Source organism: Panulirus ornatus, chromosome 44 (assembly GCF_036320965.1).
Source record: "Panulirus ornatus isolate Po-2019 chromosome 44, ASM3632096v1, whole genome shotgun sequence".
NCBI lineage: Eukaryota > Metazoa > Arthropoda > Malacostraca > Decapoda > Palinuridae > Panulirus > Panulirus ornatus.
This window is the reverse complement of record NC_092267.1, coordinates 8,337,743-8,352,133: the sequence shown is the minus strand read 5'-3', so window position 1 is coordinate 8,352,133 and position 14,391 is coordinate 8,337,743. Positions and strand designations below refer to the sequence as shown.

Sequence of the window (14,391 nt, the reverse complement as noted above, 5' to 3'; positions counted from 1 at the left end):
TGAATAGTTAAATTGTCAGAGATCTCTGTATTTTTCTGAATGGTAGTACAAGAAATATATTTCATTTTGATTTGTTCACAGATCATTATGTACAGGATTAGAGGCACAAATATTTAAAACAGCTAGGGAGGGGGAAAAGTGCATGGAAGAGAATGAGTTGGATCACTGTGTTATACAAGGGACAGTGTGCTGTCGGTGGGTAGAATCAGGGCATATGAAGTAGTCAAGGTAAACCATGAAATTTTGTAGTTTTTGGGGCCTGGCTGTGGACAGCACACTACAGTTTCACAACATTATACATGAAAGCTGTTGAGTAGATGTGTGTAAATAAGGTTATTGTTCTTTTGTTCTTGATGCTACCTCTCTATGATGGAAGAAACTATAAGGTATTAAAAACAATTATTTTTTATTTAGATGATATTATTAATAAAAATCATAAATCACAGTAAACCATAAGTCACAAATCAAACTGAGCCATGAATCTTACCAGGGTCAACAGATATTAATTGTGAAAAACATAAAGTACATAAAACTATTCTGATGAGATTCATTTAAGTTTACATTCTGCTTCTCTCAATTATTTTTAAAAGATTACAAGAACTATTCTACAGGATTTTTTTTTGTATAATATTCCATTTGTTTGAAGTATTTTAAAAAATTACAAAAATTTCTTATCTCCTGCAGAAAATCTATCATTAAGCTTTCTTGCCTTCTTAAGGATACTACTTTTCTGTGCTTCATCAAATTTGTTGACATTCATATCTAACTCACGGCTGAAAGGACGTCTCTCCTTTGGTCCAGATGGATCTTCTTTCTCCTGTTAAATGAGCAGAACAGAAAAATGTGCAATCAGAATAGCTGTCGACAGTAATAAATTAAACATTGGAAAATGGTTGATTATTTGCACATGTTTCACTCCCCACTTCTTCATGTATATATCGCTGAGTATACACAGTTTCCATCCAGGCAATATCTGTGTGTTAAAATGAAATGCAAAAGTCAAGGGGTGATGCAAAAGCAAGATGAAAATAATTATGGCAACTCAAAAAATTATAAGTGTTTGCTATTTCCTCCCTGAGCAAAGTAGCATCAATGCTGGTGATAATATACATGAGGTAAATGAATGGTAAAAACATGAGAGAGATGAAATCAGTGAAGACTGACATACTTGTAACCTTATTTCTAATAAGACAATTGATGACATTTGATTAACAAGATGAAAGAGAAGTAATTATGTATGATGTGTAACAAATGGAGCATTTTGAGAAAGTAAAATGCACTGATAAGGTAAGACAAAGAGGGATACTTTAAATAATGTAAGTTTTGAAACAAATGGAATATTCTAGGGAAAAGATGGAGAATGAAGGATGGAAAGCTGGCACAGTATGGGTACAAAGAGAGAGCAAAGAATAAGGAAAAGAAACTGACACAGGAACATCAATAACAGACCTTGTATGAATGAATTAGCAGCACGACAGAAGTGCAAGTATTCTCATATTCCCTCTCAGGCTCAGTCATCTGTTCTTATCGCTTCCTCATTTATGTGGGAAATGCTGAACATGCACGAAGGAAAAATATAACAAAATTATATATATAAGCATAGACAGAGAGAGAGAGAGAGGTTTTTAGCATACCTTTAACTTTTTCCTGTGTAGGTCAATAAGAGGTTTGGCTCTCTTTGCTTTGTTGTACTCATCAATTTGTTCCGAAAGTTCGTCTTCACGTCGTTTGTTTGCAGCACTGACAGGAGTAGGTTCATGTTGCTCTTCTTTGTCCATCTGGAAATTATAAAATGCAAATCCCTATCATGTAAATAATAAAGGAATGAACAGATATACATTGACTTGTTCCAGTTGAAAGTGGGTTTGCTTCAAGGCTGTGTGATATGCTGATGGTTGTTAAACCTATCCATGGCCTGGGTGGTACGGGAGGTACCTGGGAAGGACCTGGGGCATGGGGGAAGTCTAGAGTATGCTGGGGGTGGGAGGCACCTTGAAGTTGAGTCAGTTGCTGTTTGCCAGCGACTGTTCTCTGGCTGCAGTATGAAGGATCTAGTGTTCGAGTCTAGGAGTGTGAAAGGAAAGAGTAAAGACAAACAAATGTAAGGTAATAAAGAGTAGCAAGGGGATGGAACAGGTTTCTGGTGGTGGACATGGCAGTGGATGGAACCTTTGAGAGAGAGGATAAAGATCCTTAGTGCATTAAGGAGTGTGTGGAAGGAGAAGTCAGTGTCTTTTAAGGCAAAGATGGGTATGACTGAAGTTATTGTCATCCTGACATGCAGAAATGCATATACAGAGTATATGTATATTGGAATGTGAAGTTCCTCACTGAGATTGTACTCCTTTTTATCCACCGACAAAGATACAATCTATATGAAATTGACTTTTCACTCGGGGCATAACCACAACTAAGCCAAGTTCAGTAATCCTGGCATCTACAGAGACACATATATACAAGACGGATACAACTGCAATGGTAATTTTCATTTTGATTTATATCCTAATGGAAAGATTTCAATCAAATCTTTAATCAGATTTTAATCTAGTATAATGTGAATGATGAAAACATTAAAATCCAGTTGCATTACCTTAGCTTTTCTCTCTTTATCTGCTGGAGTATCAGTCCATACTGAGCGATCCCCCTTCGCTTGGGGTGTTTTCCGCAGAAACTGACGAGGTGCCAGACCACAGAAGTTAGGTTTGCCTTCAGGTAATTCAGTCATCCAAGATTCACGGACTAATGGCTTGTTGTCATGCTGAAGAACATATGAGACTAGTTTTACTGCATCTTTCATTTTCTAATTATAAATATATATTTACATACCATTTTGTGACCTATATTTATTCATATTTTTCACTACACACAGGGTATTGTCAACCTACATTATCTTTCCCTTCTAGCTTTTCCTTCATTTTCAGTGCCCTGAGTTCTAGCTGTTGCATTCTATATTCCTTTTTATCAAATTTCTGAGAAGATGGTGTGGGACCAATTATAGGCCCATCACTATCTTCACTCTCGCTTTTTTCTTCCTTATCACTGTTGATATGAAGTGGTGTCTCAGGAGGAATAAAACCTTTGGGAAGTGATGGCCCCAGGATACGTCTGTTATCAGAATTTTTACTTTTCTCTTGCTTTTTATTCAGCAAATGTGGAGGCAAAGCTGCACCATACATATCATCATCATCAGATTCCAAATCTTGTTTCTCATAATCATTTTGAATTGATTCCCCTGAGATATTTCTTGTGTCAGAGACTGAGCTTTTTTTTCCCTTTTTTTTGAGCAAATGAGGAGGTAATGCTGGCCCATACATATCATCATCATCATCATCATCATCATCATCAGACAGAACATCCTGTTTCTGTTTAGAGTATTTCTGGACTATTTTTCTCTGCACTGGTTCACCAACACTTTCATTTATTATCTTGAAAGCTTCTTCCTCTGGTTTTTGTGATACACCACTAGTACACAGGTTAGAACTTTTGCTGTCATCATTATATTCTTTCCCCATCTTGTGTCTGTCTGATGTAGCTGCTGTTTTGGATGCAGCTGATTGTCTTTCATGACTTGCTTCTCTGTTGCCTGAGGTTTTCAGTAAGTGTGGTGGTAAGGCTGGTAAATATGCATCTTCATCCTCGCTACTGTTTGACAAGGATTTTGTTTCAGCTGTAAATGACACAAAATTGAAAAATAATCATAAAACTGTCATTCAAAATTATACAATGAACATCCTTTATATCATTCCAAGCTTCAAAGGGTGGAATCTCAAGATGGGAATAGCTAGCTGATGCACTGAACAATACACTGCCTGGCTACAACTTCATACCTGCAAAAGAGGATGAGAAAGCAGAATATTACCAATATACAGTACCACAAAATAAATTTTCAAAAATCTAAACCAAGTAAAAGATCTTCAATCCCTCTCATACAGTTCAGTATAATGAAATCATTATGAAAGAAGTAAACAGCAGATTTACTGTTGTCAAAAAAAAAAATGGATGAATTTTGTCTATGACCTCTTATATCCTATTCAAAGATCTTGCTCTTGCATGTATGTATGTATGTATGTATGCACAAACACATACTTGGATGAGAAATAGTAACGGCAAAGAACAAAACTGGTTAATCCAAACTGGGAAACAAAGCTCTAAGCAAGCAATAAATCTGGAGAGTCCTACACTGATAAGGCTTACAGTACTGCATGAACTAGGCAGGCAAGGTTCATGAGCAAAACTGGAGACCACAAGCCTAGAAGCTCTGAAGCAGACAAGCAAAGATAAAGATTATGTATAGCCATTGGTGAAGCCATGTTTGTAATCGGAAACATGATAGTCAAGACAGAATGTGGTGGAATGGATGAAAAAGTTAAAAGAGCAAAGATCATGCAAGACAGCTGTTATCAGGTATGATAACTTTAAGGCTTGACCATGGGGCTGAGTGTAATGTGGTCCCAGTCCTGAGGCATGGTATCTTGAAAAGACCTGACTGACTTTCATTTTAGCAGTTAAAACATGCAGCAGTCGAATTATTTCTCTCCTGTATACTACATGATGCACAAACCACTGTTAACATGTACCTGGATCCCTAGAAATATATCAGCACAGAACATGCTGATTATGTATCCTGGAGATGGATCAGCACAGAAAATATGTGAAGATCATGGAGCTGCCACTCATCAATTCCAGTGAGTTATAGCAAAAATGTACACAATTTTTGTTACATGGTGAAAATCATGCAAAGGAGAGGTGCATTATTGACCATAATTTCTTCTTTCCTTATTTCTTCCCATAGATCTCATTCCTTTCCTTGGTTTATGGTTACTCATCCTGCCCATGTTCAATAACCAAAGATTCTTTACATGCTTGCACTTTACCATCAAGTTTTCATTTATCATACTAACTTTCCCTTGAATTCCTTATTTATCAATCTCATAATAACTTTACTGTATTTACTATAATAATGATATGCTTCTTCCCCATCTCTGGATGCAAATAAAGTATTTATTTTGAATGTTAATTACACCAACATGCTCAAAAAATCAAATCTATACAGGTTTTCCTTGGAAATGATAAGTATGTGATTTGACAATAATGAAAGTGATTCTAGACATATTACTGTTCATGCATAAGAGAGAAATCAATAACTCCAGAAGGGTACAGTACATGACAAATAAACTGATCCAAAAATTACAAAGGAATTCTTAAAACAATTTGTGCCTGAACTGCAAATCACAGCTCTAGCCATATGTAACACATTTTAATGCTTACCTTCACCTTCTCTATTTGAGCCACACCTCTTACTTAGTGGTAAAACAGGGCCATAAGTATCATTATCACTACTGGAAGCACTCATGTTGGACTTAGTTTGCCTGCTGCAAGAAAAAAAATGAACATATGCTACATCTCTACTAAACTGGCTTTAGAACTAAATCATAAAAAATAGAAACGAGGTAAGCTCTACATTTCCTTGAAAAATAATGCCAAAAACTTAAACTTTCTTTGCAAATTCTAAGTTAATAATTTTTTTCAAAATGAAAAATATCAGTAAATAAGATAATTTCTGTAATCTTAAGGTAAATCTGTACTAATAAAGGAAATCTCATTGCAAGATCTTGGCTAACACTACAATATCTGTTCACATCATCAACCTAAGTAGGCCTAACCAAAATAGCAGGGAATTCAACTCACTTTTGGTGGGACGAATTTTATATCATTAATGAAATATCAGAGTGTAGTCTCTTGCGTTTAGTCTTACACCAGCTCCAGCAACAATTAACTGTAAAACAATTGCATATATGTTCCTTGTAGCACATTCTTGGCCTTCAGTACACATTATGCTTTTCAACTCATGGTACGTTAACTCATACTCTACCAGCTGCCTGACAGTTCTTCTCACCTCAGGCACATCGGAGTCCTTTATTAAGTTTAACTGTTTTCCACAAAGTGTGGAAAAGCATAAATGGTCTCAATAAAGATAAATTTATGTTGCCTGTTCTCAAGCACCCTTTCACTGCAGAATGGTAATGGTAAAGTTGGGAGATAATATTCATATGACATCAAAGAGATAATGCCCTGCTTGAGAAAGGATCTTAAACTTACTGCAGATAAGTCCATGCTAAAACAAAACTTCAGGTATCAGCTGCACAGATCTGCAAAGCTACACATGGTGGGAGACAGCTTTTCTATAACATCAAATGCTTCAGGTACATGCTACCCTAACCTAATCTATAACCATCCCTAGATTCCCTCCAACTTTCCCAAATGGCTATTTAACTTGATGTTCATAGCTATAGCATAAACAAAGTCCACAGTACCTATCATCCTGTGCCTCCTCCACATACATCATCTGAAAGTTCATAAAATTAAGCTTTCAGTTTATATTTTTATCATTTCTTGAATGATATTTTGACTTGGACAAAAATCTTATAAACTTTAAGATAAGGACTGTGAAACCAGCCTTTAACTTGTAGGGAAAGCAGAAGTTTTCACATGTTCTGCTGATTTTCGAAAATTAATCACATTGTTTTACATTAAATGCATATTTTCCCTCAAATGCCCTACTCAAAGTTAACAACTATCATTGAACAAAAAGTACCAGCCACAAATTACTAAGCAAAACGTGAATATAGTTAACTAACAGCACACTGGCAAATGGCAAGTTTCACTAGCCTTCATAAGTCAGCAATAAGGCTTTAACACGAGTACTTTTACCAGCACAAATAACTACCCTCATAAATGCTTGTATATCTGCTAAATTGACACATTCATGTTCCCTTATGTCCCTACACTCCAGTGTGCACTTAGACAAAACTGAGAAAGAATCATATGCAAGCCACCCAAAAATAATTTTGGGATATCAGTAATTTTCTTCTGCCATGGCAGTGTACAGTATGGACAATAACAGACCAGCAAAGAGTGATTTAGATATTTTTTTCTAATCTTAAGTATTGATATATAAGAGGGACAGGAAGATCAGGAAAAATGAGGGGCAACACAATGTAAATGGCCAATTATATGATTCAACAAATAAGGTTGTGGGACTAAACTTAAGCATTAACCAGAAGGCAATATGAATTTTCATTCCTCAAAACGTCTAAGAAGCAACTTATACCCCTTTCTACTGTCACGCCACAAACTTCATAGATTCTTCCATTTCATTTGTCTTTTGTGCTTGGTCTGTTTACTTTCAAAAACTGCACATATCCATTTTGTTTTCGTTATTTCGTTGTTGTGGCCAGTTAATGGTCGTAGAGTTCGCTGCTAGTAGACGTAATTCTTTGGGTCACCTTGCTGAGCAGACGCTTGTTGGGATCGCTTTACGTAAGTCCAGGAGGAAGGCCGATTCTTGACCCACTTTCCTTTGTCAATATTATATCCATAGATTTAACTGAACTTTTCTTTGATATTGCGTTAGGGCTTTGAGCATTTTCTAAGTACGGATATGGACTAACTACTCTTCTTATTCAATTCGAGCTCTTTGAATTAATATTTTGTGTTTTATTTGTGTTTGTGCGTGCTCTGATCGAAATGTTCTTTACCATCTTTAGATTTGCGAAAGCTTTAAGTACGTGGGTAACTGCCCACTCAGTTAACATGTTAGAAATAGAACTGTATTATTATTATCATCATTATCATTATTAAAGCAATAGTTTCAGAAGTATCAATTTTAAACACAATTCTACAAAAGCCATGTATCTATACATCAATTCTTCATAGGAATAAATTTCTGTAGTAGTATTTCGGTATAGTTTTCGAAAGATTTAAAGCAAAGTCAGCTAACCAGTGATAAGTAATTGCTAAACTTGATGGCAATTTGACGTTCAAGTAATAAAGGCGGGAAAAAATAAATATAACCGTTTGGTTTGTATACACAAATATGATAAAAGAGAATGATTCAATCCTTATGAATTTTACGGAAAATATACAAACTCAAAAATTATGCAATAATGTTAAATGATTACGGTACATTTGTACATCTAATAGAACTGCAAAATGAATAAGAAAAGAGATGGTCAAATATCTTGACCAAAATGATGTTATACTTCTGGAGTCACAGTAACTGAAAGGTTCGTATATCTCCATCTCTTCCTATCATGAATTATTCTCCATTTTTAGTTTTTTGTTTATTTGTTTGTTTGTTTTGTGTGTGTGTGTGTGTGTGTGTGTGTGTGTGTGTGTGTGTGTGTGTGTGTGTGTGTGTGTGTAATGAAGAATCAAAGTATTAGAAAAATTACAATTACCATGAACTTTATTTCCCCCAAAAATTACTTTCTTTTCTATTGTTTCAAGTATGTAATCATTCGCTTTAACTGAGAAAGCTTCTGAATAGGTCATATTATTCAGCTGTACATTTATTGAGTAGTTTTACTTGAATAATACAATTTTCAGATCTATTGTTCTAAAAATCAGTCTCCACAAAAGGAGCGTGATAGCTTGATCTATCAAATGCAAATAACAAGATGAGTGGAAAACGATAAAGAGATAATCTTATCTTCTTTAGTTATCTTAGATTAGTATTTTATTATGATGTCTTTTAAGTGTCTATTACCAAGTGATGGCCCGTGTCTGATATGGAGAACAAAGTGGGTGCCACGGCGAGAGGGCCAAAAACCGCATAGACTCATATCAAACCTAGATAAAGGTCGTTACACATCAAGATACCTTCTTATTCATATCATCCCTTATTGTCAACCATTATATCCTCCTGTCAACCATTTAAGGATATAAAATAGAAAATATATATTAGTTTTAGGCTTGTTATCATTGATTCGCCTTGGGTTACAACCGGAGTTTAAATGCCTTGAGGAGCGTGAGCGGCGCGATGTTGATGCCTTGTGAGAAGATTTTACACTTTTGTGTTATATTATACTGTTTTCTGCCCCTGAGGGCCTCCAAACTAAATGTGCCGCGGGTTCTACTTCCTTACAACCATGAAGTGCCTATAAATTTTACTCTGAAGGTGTACGATGGCGGTTGTTACAACTGGTAAGTTGAGTTTTCAAATTGTGAGTAGTTATGTAGGGGGTAATTATGATGCAATCATTGCAAAGCAGTTCATGAAGATGTATATCAGGGAAATCATTACTCATATCAGTGATTTAGATAATTTTGCATGTATCATTTATTAAATTTAGGAAGTATTGTTAAGCTTCATTGTTGCTGTTAAGAGTTGATTAATTAATTTGGTTTTTGTTGGTTGCAAATATAGACTCCACTGCCTCTCTTAGTATTGGGATTTGTAATAGAGAATTTCGCTTAGATCCAGTGTAGAAATATTCAAGAGTCTGTGGTAATGATCCAAATGGTAATCACGTCCCTTGTTCCACTTCATGTATGGGTTCAATGGTAAACGTCAAATGTAAATTTCTATTTAAGTTTTACATTAGTTAGCCTTGGAAACAGTATGGCTTTGTATCCCTGTAGTAGTGTAGTGTTTGAATGTGATAATGATTTTAGAGCAAGATTGGGAGCATTATGTTTGATGATTTATACATTGACGTGTTCACTTGTTTTAGTGTATAGGTTTTGACAAAAGTGGTGCCATTGGGTACTTTACACTAGCATTGTTAAAAAGGGTGGCATTCTAGGTGTAGCACCCCAACTATGATAATTCTAAGTTCTTGTAAACTGATTCAGACTTTGAAATAGAAGGAAATTGAGTGTTAAAGATCTAGTGGTCTTACTTTCAGCAAAGCCTATAAATTAGAACATGAACAGGAGAGACGGTTAAGGTGTTCCATGATTTCTATAATATTATCACATGTAGCGCTTAGTCACTAGACTTTAGCCACGTCACTTTGTCTGTGTCACTTCAACTTCTTTATTCTTCCACCGTTACTAATCATATGATTTTTAGCCTTGCTCATGTTAACATATAGGTCTAAAAAATTGCCTTACTTTTTTCTGTAACATTAATTTCAGTCATATTTGATTAGAGGCATGGTTATAACTGCTACATAGCTGGGTTAAAACATGTCCTTTGTCTTCCCCATGATAGGGAGGACCTCACCGGCATTATTATTAAATCTTTCAAAGGAGCTTATAGAGAATATGTCTATAGTGGATTCGTTACAACCAAATAAACATCTGTATATCCTTTAGGCATGTTGTAGATTCTGTTTGACATTTTGTATTTTTCAGGTTATGCTCACGAAATGAGGTAGTCTTACTCACTGAGATTATAAAAGATGGTTGTGCAAATGAGGCACAAGTGTCTGCCATTATGCGTTCGCCTTCCAGGCAAACAGCCATTATACTGGCACAGGATCCTGGTAATTATTTTCCTCTTACTGTAATTAATCAGAAAATTTTTTCACTACAATTCAGAAACTCTGGACTTATGTTGTTGATGTGAAATGATGATCTTGAAGTGAAGTGGCAGTAAGGACATAGTGTCTTAGTTCTGAACATGATTTCTCTCTACTGTATATTCCTTTCTCTTAGTTTTTCTCTTTTGTATACTCCATTCACTTTACTCAACCTCTCAGCACTTTAGAAGTTGTAAGCACCCTGCAAGAACACTTCAGACTGCCAAAGATACCATTTTATTTTCTTAACAGTTGAAAATTGTCTAAACGTTCTGTACAGGTATTCAAGAATATGTCTGTAATTAAAAGGGATTTTTTTTCCTACTTAATTGCTATTTCCTTTGTTTGTGAGGTAGCACCAGGAATAGACAAGGAAAGGCCTCTTCCACATACATTCATTCTCTAGCAATGCATCATGGATAAAGTGTTTGTCTTTATTATTAAACAAGGAAGCAGTTAGTTGTTAGCATTGCCAGTCATAACATATTCAAGGGCCACCTGTGGTCAATCCTGCAGCAGTCAGTCAAACCAGCTGTTCATTTCCCCCACAAGGCTGGTTAGTATACTGGGTACCTGGCTGAGGATAGATAATATTTTTTACATATATATATATTTATTTATATTTATTTATTTTGCTTTGTCGCTGTCTCCCGCATTTGCGAGGTAGCGCAAGGAAACAGACAAAAGAAATGGCCCAACCCACCCCCATACACATGTATATACATACACGTACACACATGCAAATATACATACCTATACATCTCAATGTACACATATATATACACACACAGACACATACATATATACCCATGCACACAATTCACACTGTCTGCCTTTATTCATTCCCATTGCCACCTCGCCACACATGGAATACCATCCCCCTCCCCCCTCATGTGTGCGAGGTAGCGCTAGGAAAAGACAACAAAGGCCCCATTTGTTCACACTCAGTCTCTAGCTGTCATGCAATAATGCCCGAAACCACAGCTCCCTTTCCACATCCAGGCCCCACACAACTTTCCATGGTTTACCCCAGACGCTTCACATGCCCTGATTCAATCCACTGACAGCACGTCAACCCCGGTATACCACATCGATCCAGTTCACTCTATTCCTTGCCTGCCTTTCACCCTCCTGCATGTTCAGGCCCCGATCACTCAAAATCTTTTTCACTCCATCTTTCCATCTCCAATATGGTCTCCCACTTCTCATTCCCTCCACCTCTGACACACATATCCTCTCTGTCAACCTTTCCTCCCTCATTCTCTCCATGTGAACAAACCATTTCAAATCACCCTCTTCTGCTCTCTCAACCACACTCTCTTTATTACCACACATACCTCTTTTCCTGTCATTACTTACTTGATCAAACCACCTCACACCACATATTGTCTTCAAACATCTCATTTCCAACACATCCACCCTCCTCCGCTTAACTCTATCTATAGCCCACGCCTCACAACCATATAACATTGTTGGAACCACTTGTCCTTGAAACATACCCATTTTTGCTTTCCAAGATAATGTTCTCACCTTCCACACATTTTTCAACGCTGCCAGAACTTTTGCCCCCTCCCCCACCCTGTGACTCACTACCGCTTCCATGGTTCCATTCACTGCCATATCCACTCCCAGATATCTAAAGCACTTCACTTCCTCCAGTTTTTCTCCATTCAAACTTACCTCCCAATTGACTTGTCCCTCAACCCTGCTGTACCTAATAACCTTGCATAAAATCACAACAGACAAGTGATTTAATAAATGCTTAAAAAACACATGGAAAAGGAAACATGTGAATCTGAGTACTTTCTTGTATTAACACATCTTCAGAGGACTGTTACAGAATGAGTGTTCAGGATTTTGTTTTTTCCTTTTCCATATGGTTTTTTCAGCGTAGATAGGGTTGTAAAGAGGAGGATGGATGTGTTGGAAATGAAGTGTTTAAGGACATGTAGTGTGAGGTGGTTTGATTAAGTAATGAAAGGGTAAGAGAGATGTGCAGAAATAAAAAAGTGTGGTTGAGAGAGCAGAAGAGAGTGTGTTGGAATGGTTTGATCACATATATTTATATGGATAGTCTAATGAGCTCTGAAATCAGTTTTTTGTCCATCTTTACAGGAAATGGTGGAGTCTTAAGGTGTGATGTTCTTGTTGACACTATTCATCATCTAGAAATTGTCACAACAACAAGAGAATTGTATGTGGAAGAAGCACCAGAAGAATTTGAAGTTCGTGCATACGATGACCAAGGTAAGATATGAAAATTGAAATAGAGTAGATGCTTTGTGTAGATGGCATCTTTCAAAGGATAACAAAAGTATGGGGATGAGTGAGTTCTGGGATAACTCCTTTCCAAAGAAAAAGTGTTGAAGTAATAGTTTCATAATTGGTTACCCAGCTCCTTAGTTGGTTGTCAAACTGAGTCATCCACAGAGGGTTCACCTTCAGAAACATCAAGCTGTACAGTGGAATTCTTCTAGGAGCAGATCTTTACCAAATACTCATGTGCAAAGAGCTCCATAGTTACATAACAGCACCCTGACACTGCACGAGCATCAATAGACAAGCAGTGGAGTTTTATACTAACAGCTCATTAGCTTGCTTAGAACCATCTCTCTTTTAACCTGTGACAGAAATTAATCTAACCTGCACCCTCTCATTAACTGTGAATGGGTTAACTGTGAATGGGTAACCACCCCCACACAACAATACACCAAGCATATTAGGTATCACATGGCACACATGGTATTCACATCCCACATCACAAACATTAATGCAGACGCCACACATAAACAAAGTGCCCTCAGAACACTTTTTAGCATCCAATACAGGCAAGAAAAAAAGAATCCCTTAGTATCCTGTACAAGCAGTTCATCTTAACTTCCTGATCACCCACATTTTCAAAAAGCAAGCATAATGCAAGTCACAGAAAAGCAAAGCTTTCAGAACAATCACTGATTGCTTTGCTCCCACCCACTGAAACCACTTTATGATAATCCATTAACTCCCATGCAGAAACAAAAAGCTCACCCTTGCCACACAATTTTCGTGACCCTTAGCAAACACCACATATACAAACTATATTCTTTTTGTCTTGACAACAAGCACAACACTCCCCATTCCAGCCTTAAACCCTTTGCCACTAGACAAACACAGAAACTGCTATCCACAAATATGTATGAGTTACAATTTCTTGTCTTCAGTCTTGACGCCACCCGTCTCTCCAACATGAAAAACATAGATTCATCATTTCACAGAACCCCTCATGCCTAGGATCCAGCTTCTGCACTGAACTTAGTTGTCTTGCAGTCACCATACAGGCAATAGTTAATTAAACATGTCCAGCATGTGCAACATCACCAGTTGTATTTTCAAACTGAATTTTGCCACTTGCCTCAAACACATCATTCCCTCCTCTCTTAAGGCATCATTGAACTTTCACACTAACTTTTACTAAGAAATGTTCTGACATTCCTTCTGCTGCCTTTCTCATCATGATACTGAATATGCCAGGCAGTGAGCACATAATTCACCAATGTCCATTAACCCCAACCCACTTACCCATATATACTTACATATTCACCTTTGTTTACCCACATACTCCCACTCACCATTTCTCTTTTAGCACACAGCTTGAGAAGCTCTTCCACATTTACATTACACCAGGAACCCAATTTTCCCCAGTAGTGCCTTCAGATGCCACATCACCTACTCTGTCATTCAGATACCCCCAGTACCATAATTGGTTCCTTTTCATCAGAATTGCAAAAGCTCCTCCACAATAGTATTCCTTTATTTTTCACTCCTCACTTTGATAGGTACAGAAGCACTAAGTATCACTTTCTTTGATAGTAAACTCTCATTTTAGCCCACTTTGATCTTGAATCACTTCCTCATACTCTTCAACACTGTCCCATAGCTCCTCCCTTGTTAGCATTGCCACATGCTTTATTCCACTTGCCCACACACTAACCTCAGATTTGTCTCCTGAACATTTCCAAGCCTTTCAACCTTGTCCCTTTCAACATATTTTCACTCAGAACCAAAACATTCAGGTTCTTTTCATTAAATTTAGCTCTTGTCTCAC

General features: G+C 36.9%; 2 protein-coding genes across 10 annotated transcripts in view; one reads left to right on the top strand and one right to left on the bottom strand.

Moving 5' to 3' along the window:
* Window positions 1–399: 399 nt before the first annotated feature.
* On the bottom strand, window positions 400–7,313 carry LOC139762712 (GPALPP motifs-containing protein 1-like). 9 transcript variants are annotated; one of them, XM_071687722.1, is made up of 7 exons: window positions 7,112–7,313; window positions 5,689–5,776; window positions 5,269–5,372; window positions 2,886–3,667; window positions 2,591–2,758; window positions 1,635–1,778; window positions 400–817 (listed from the first exon to the last, which is right to left on the bottom strand). In XM_071687722.1, the coding sequence occupies exons 3-7, from the start codon at window positions 5,351–5,353 to the stop codon at window positions 659–661; spliced, it is 1,338 nt and encodes a 445-aa protein (XP_071543823.1). In that variant the 5' UTR covers window positions 5,354–5,372; window positions 5,689–5,776; window positions 7,112–7,313; the 3' UTR covers window positions 400–658. The 9 variants fall into 9 exon arrangements, with proteins under 9 accessions (XP_071543823.1, XP_071543824.1, XP_071543829.1 ...); XM_071687723.1 differs by having other exon boundaries at window positions 5,689–5,929; window positions 7,112–7,305; XM_071687728.1 differs by having other exon boundaries at window positions 5,269–5,369; window positions 5,689–5,929; window positions 7,112–7,305.
* A 1,479-nt stretch (window positions 7,314–8,792) lies between these two features.
* Gp210 (nucleoporin 210) overlaps window positions 8,793–14,391 on the top strand; it is a 61,848-nt gene continuing 56,249 nt past the window's right edge. Inside the window, exons 1-3 of the mRNA XM_071687720.1 lie at window positions 8,793–8,985; window positions 10,141–10,271; window positions 12,423–12,554. Of these exons, the coding sequence (XP_071543821.1) occupies window positions 8,822–8,985; window positions 10,141–10,271; window positions 12,423–12,554 (427 nt within the window). The 5' untranslated portion in view covers window positions 8,793–8,821. The remainder of the gene's footprint in view (window positions 8,986–10,140; window positions 10,272–12,422; window positions 12,555–14,391) is intronic.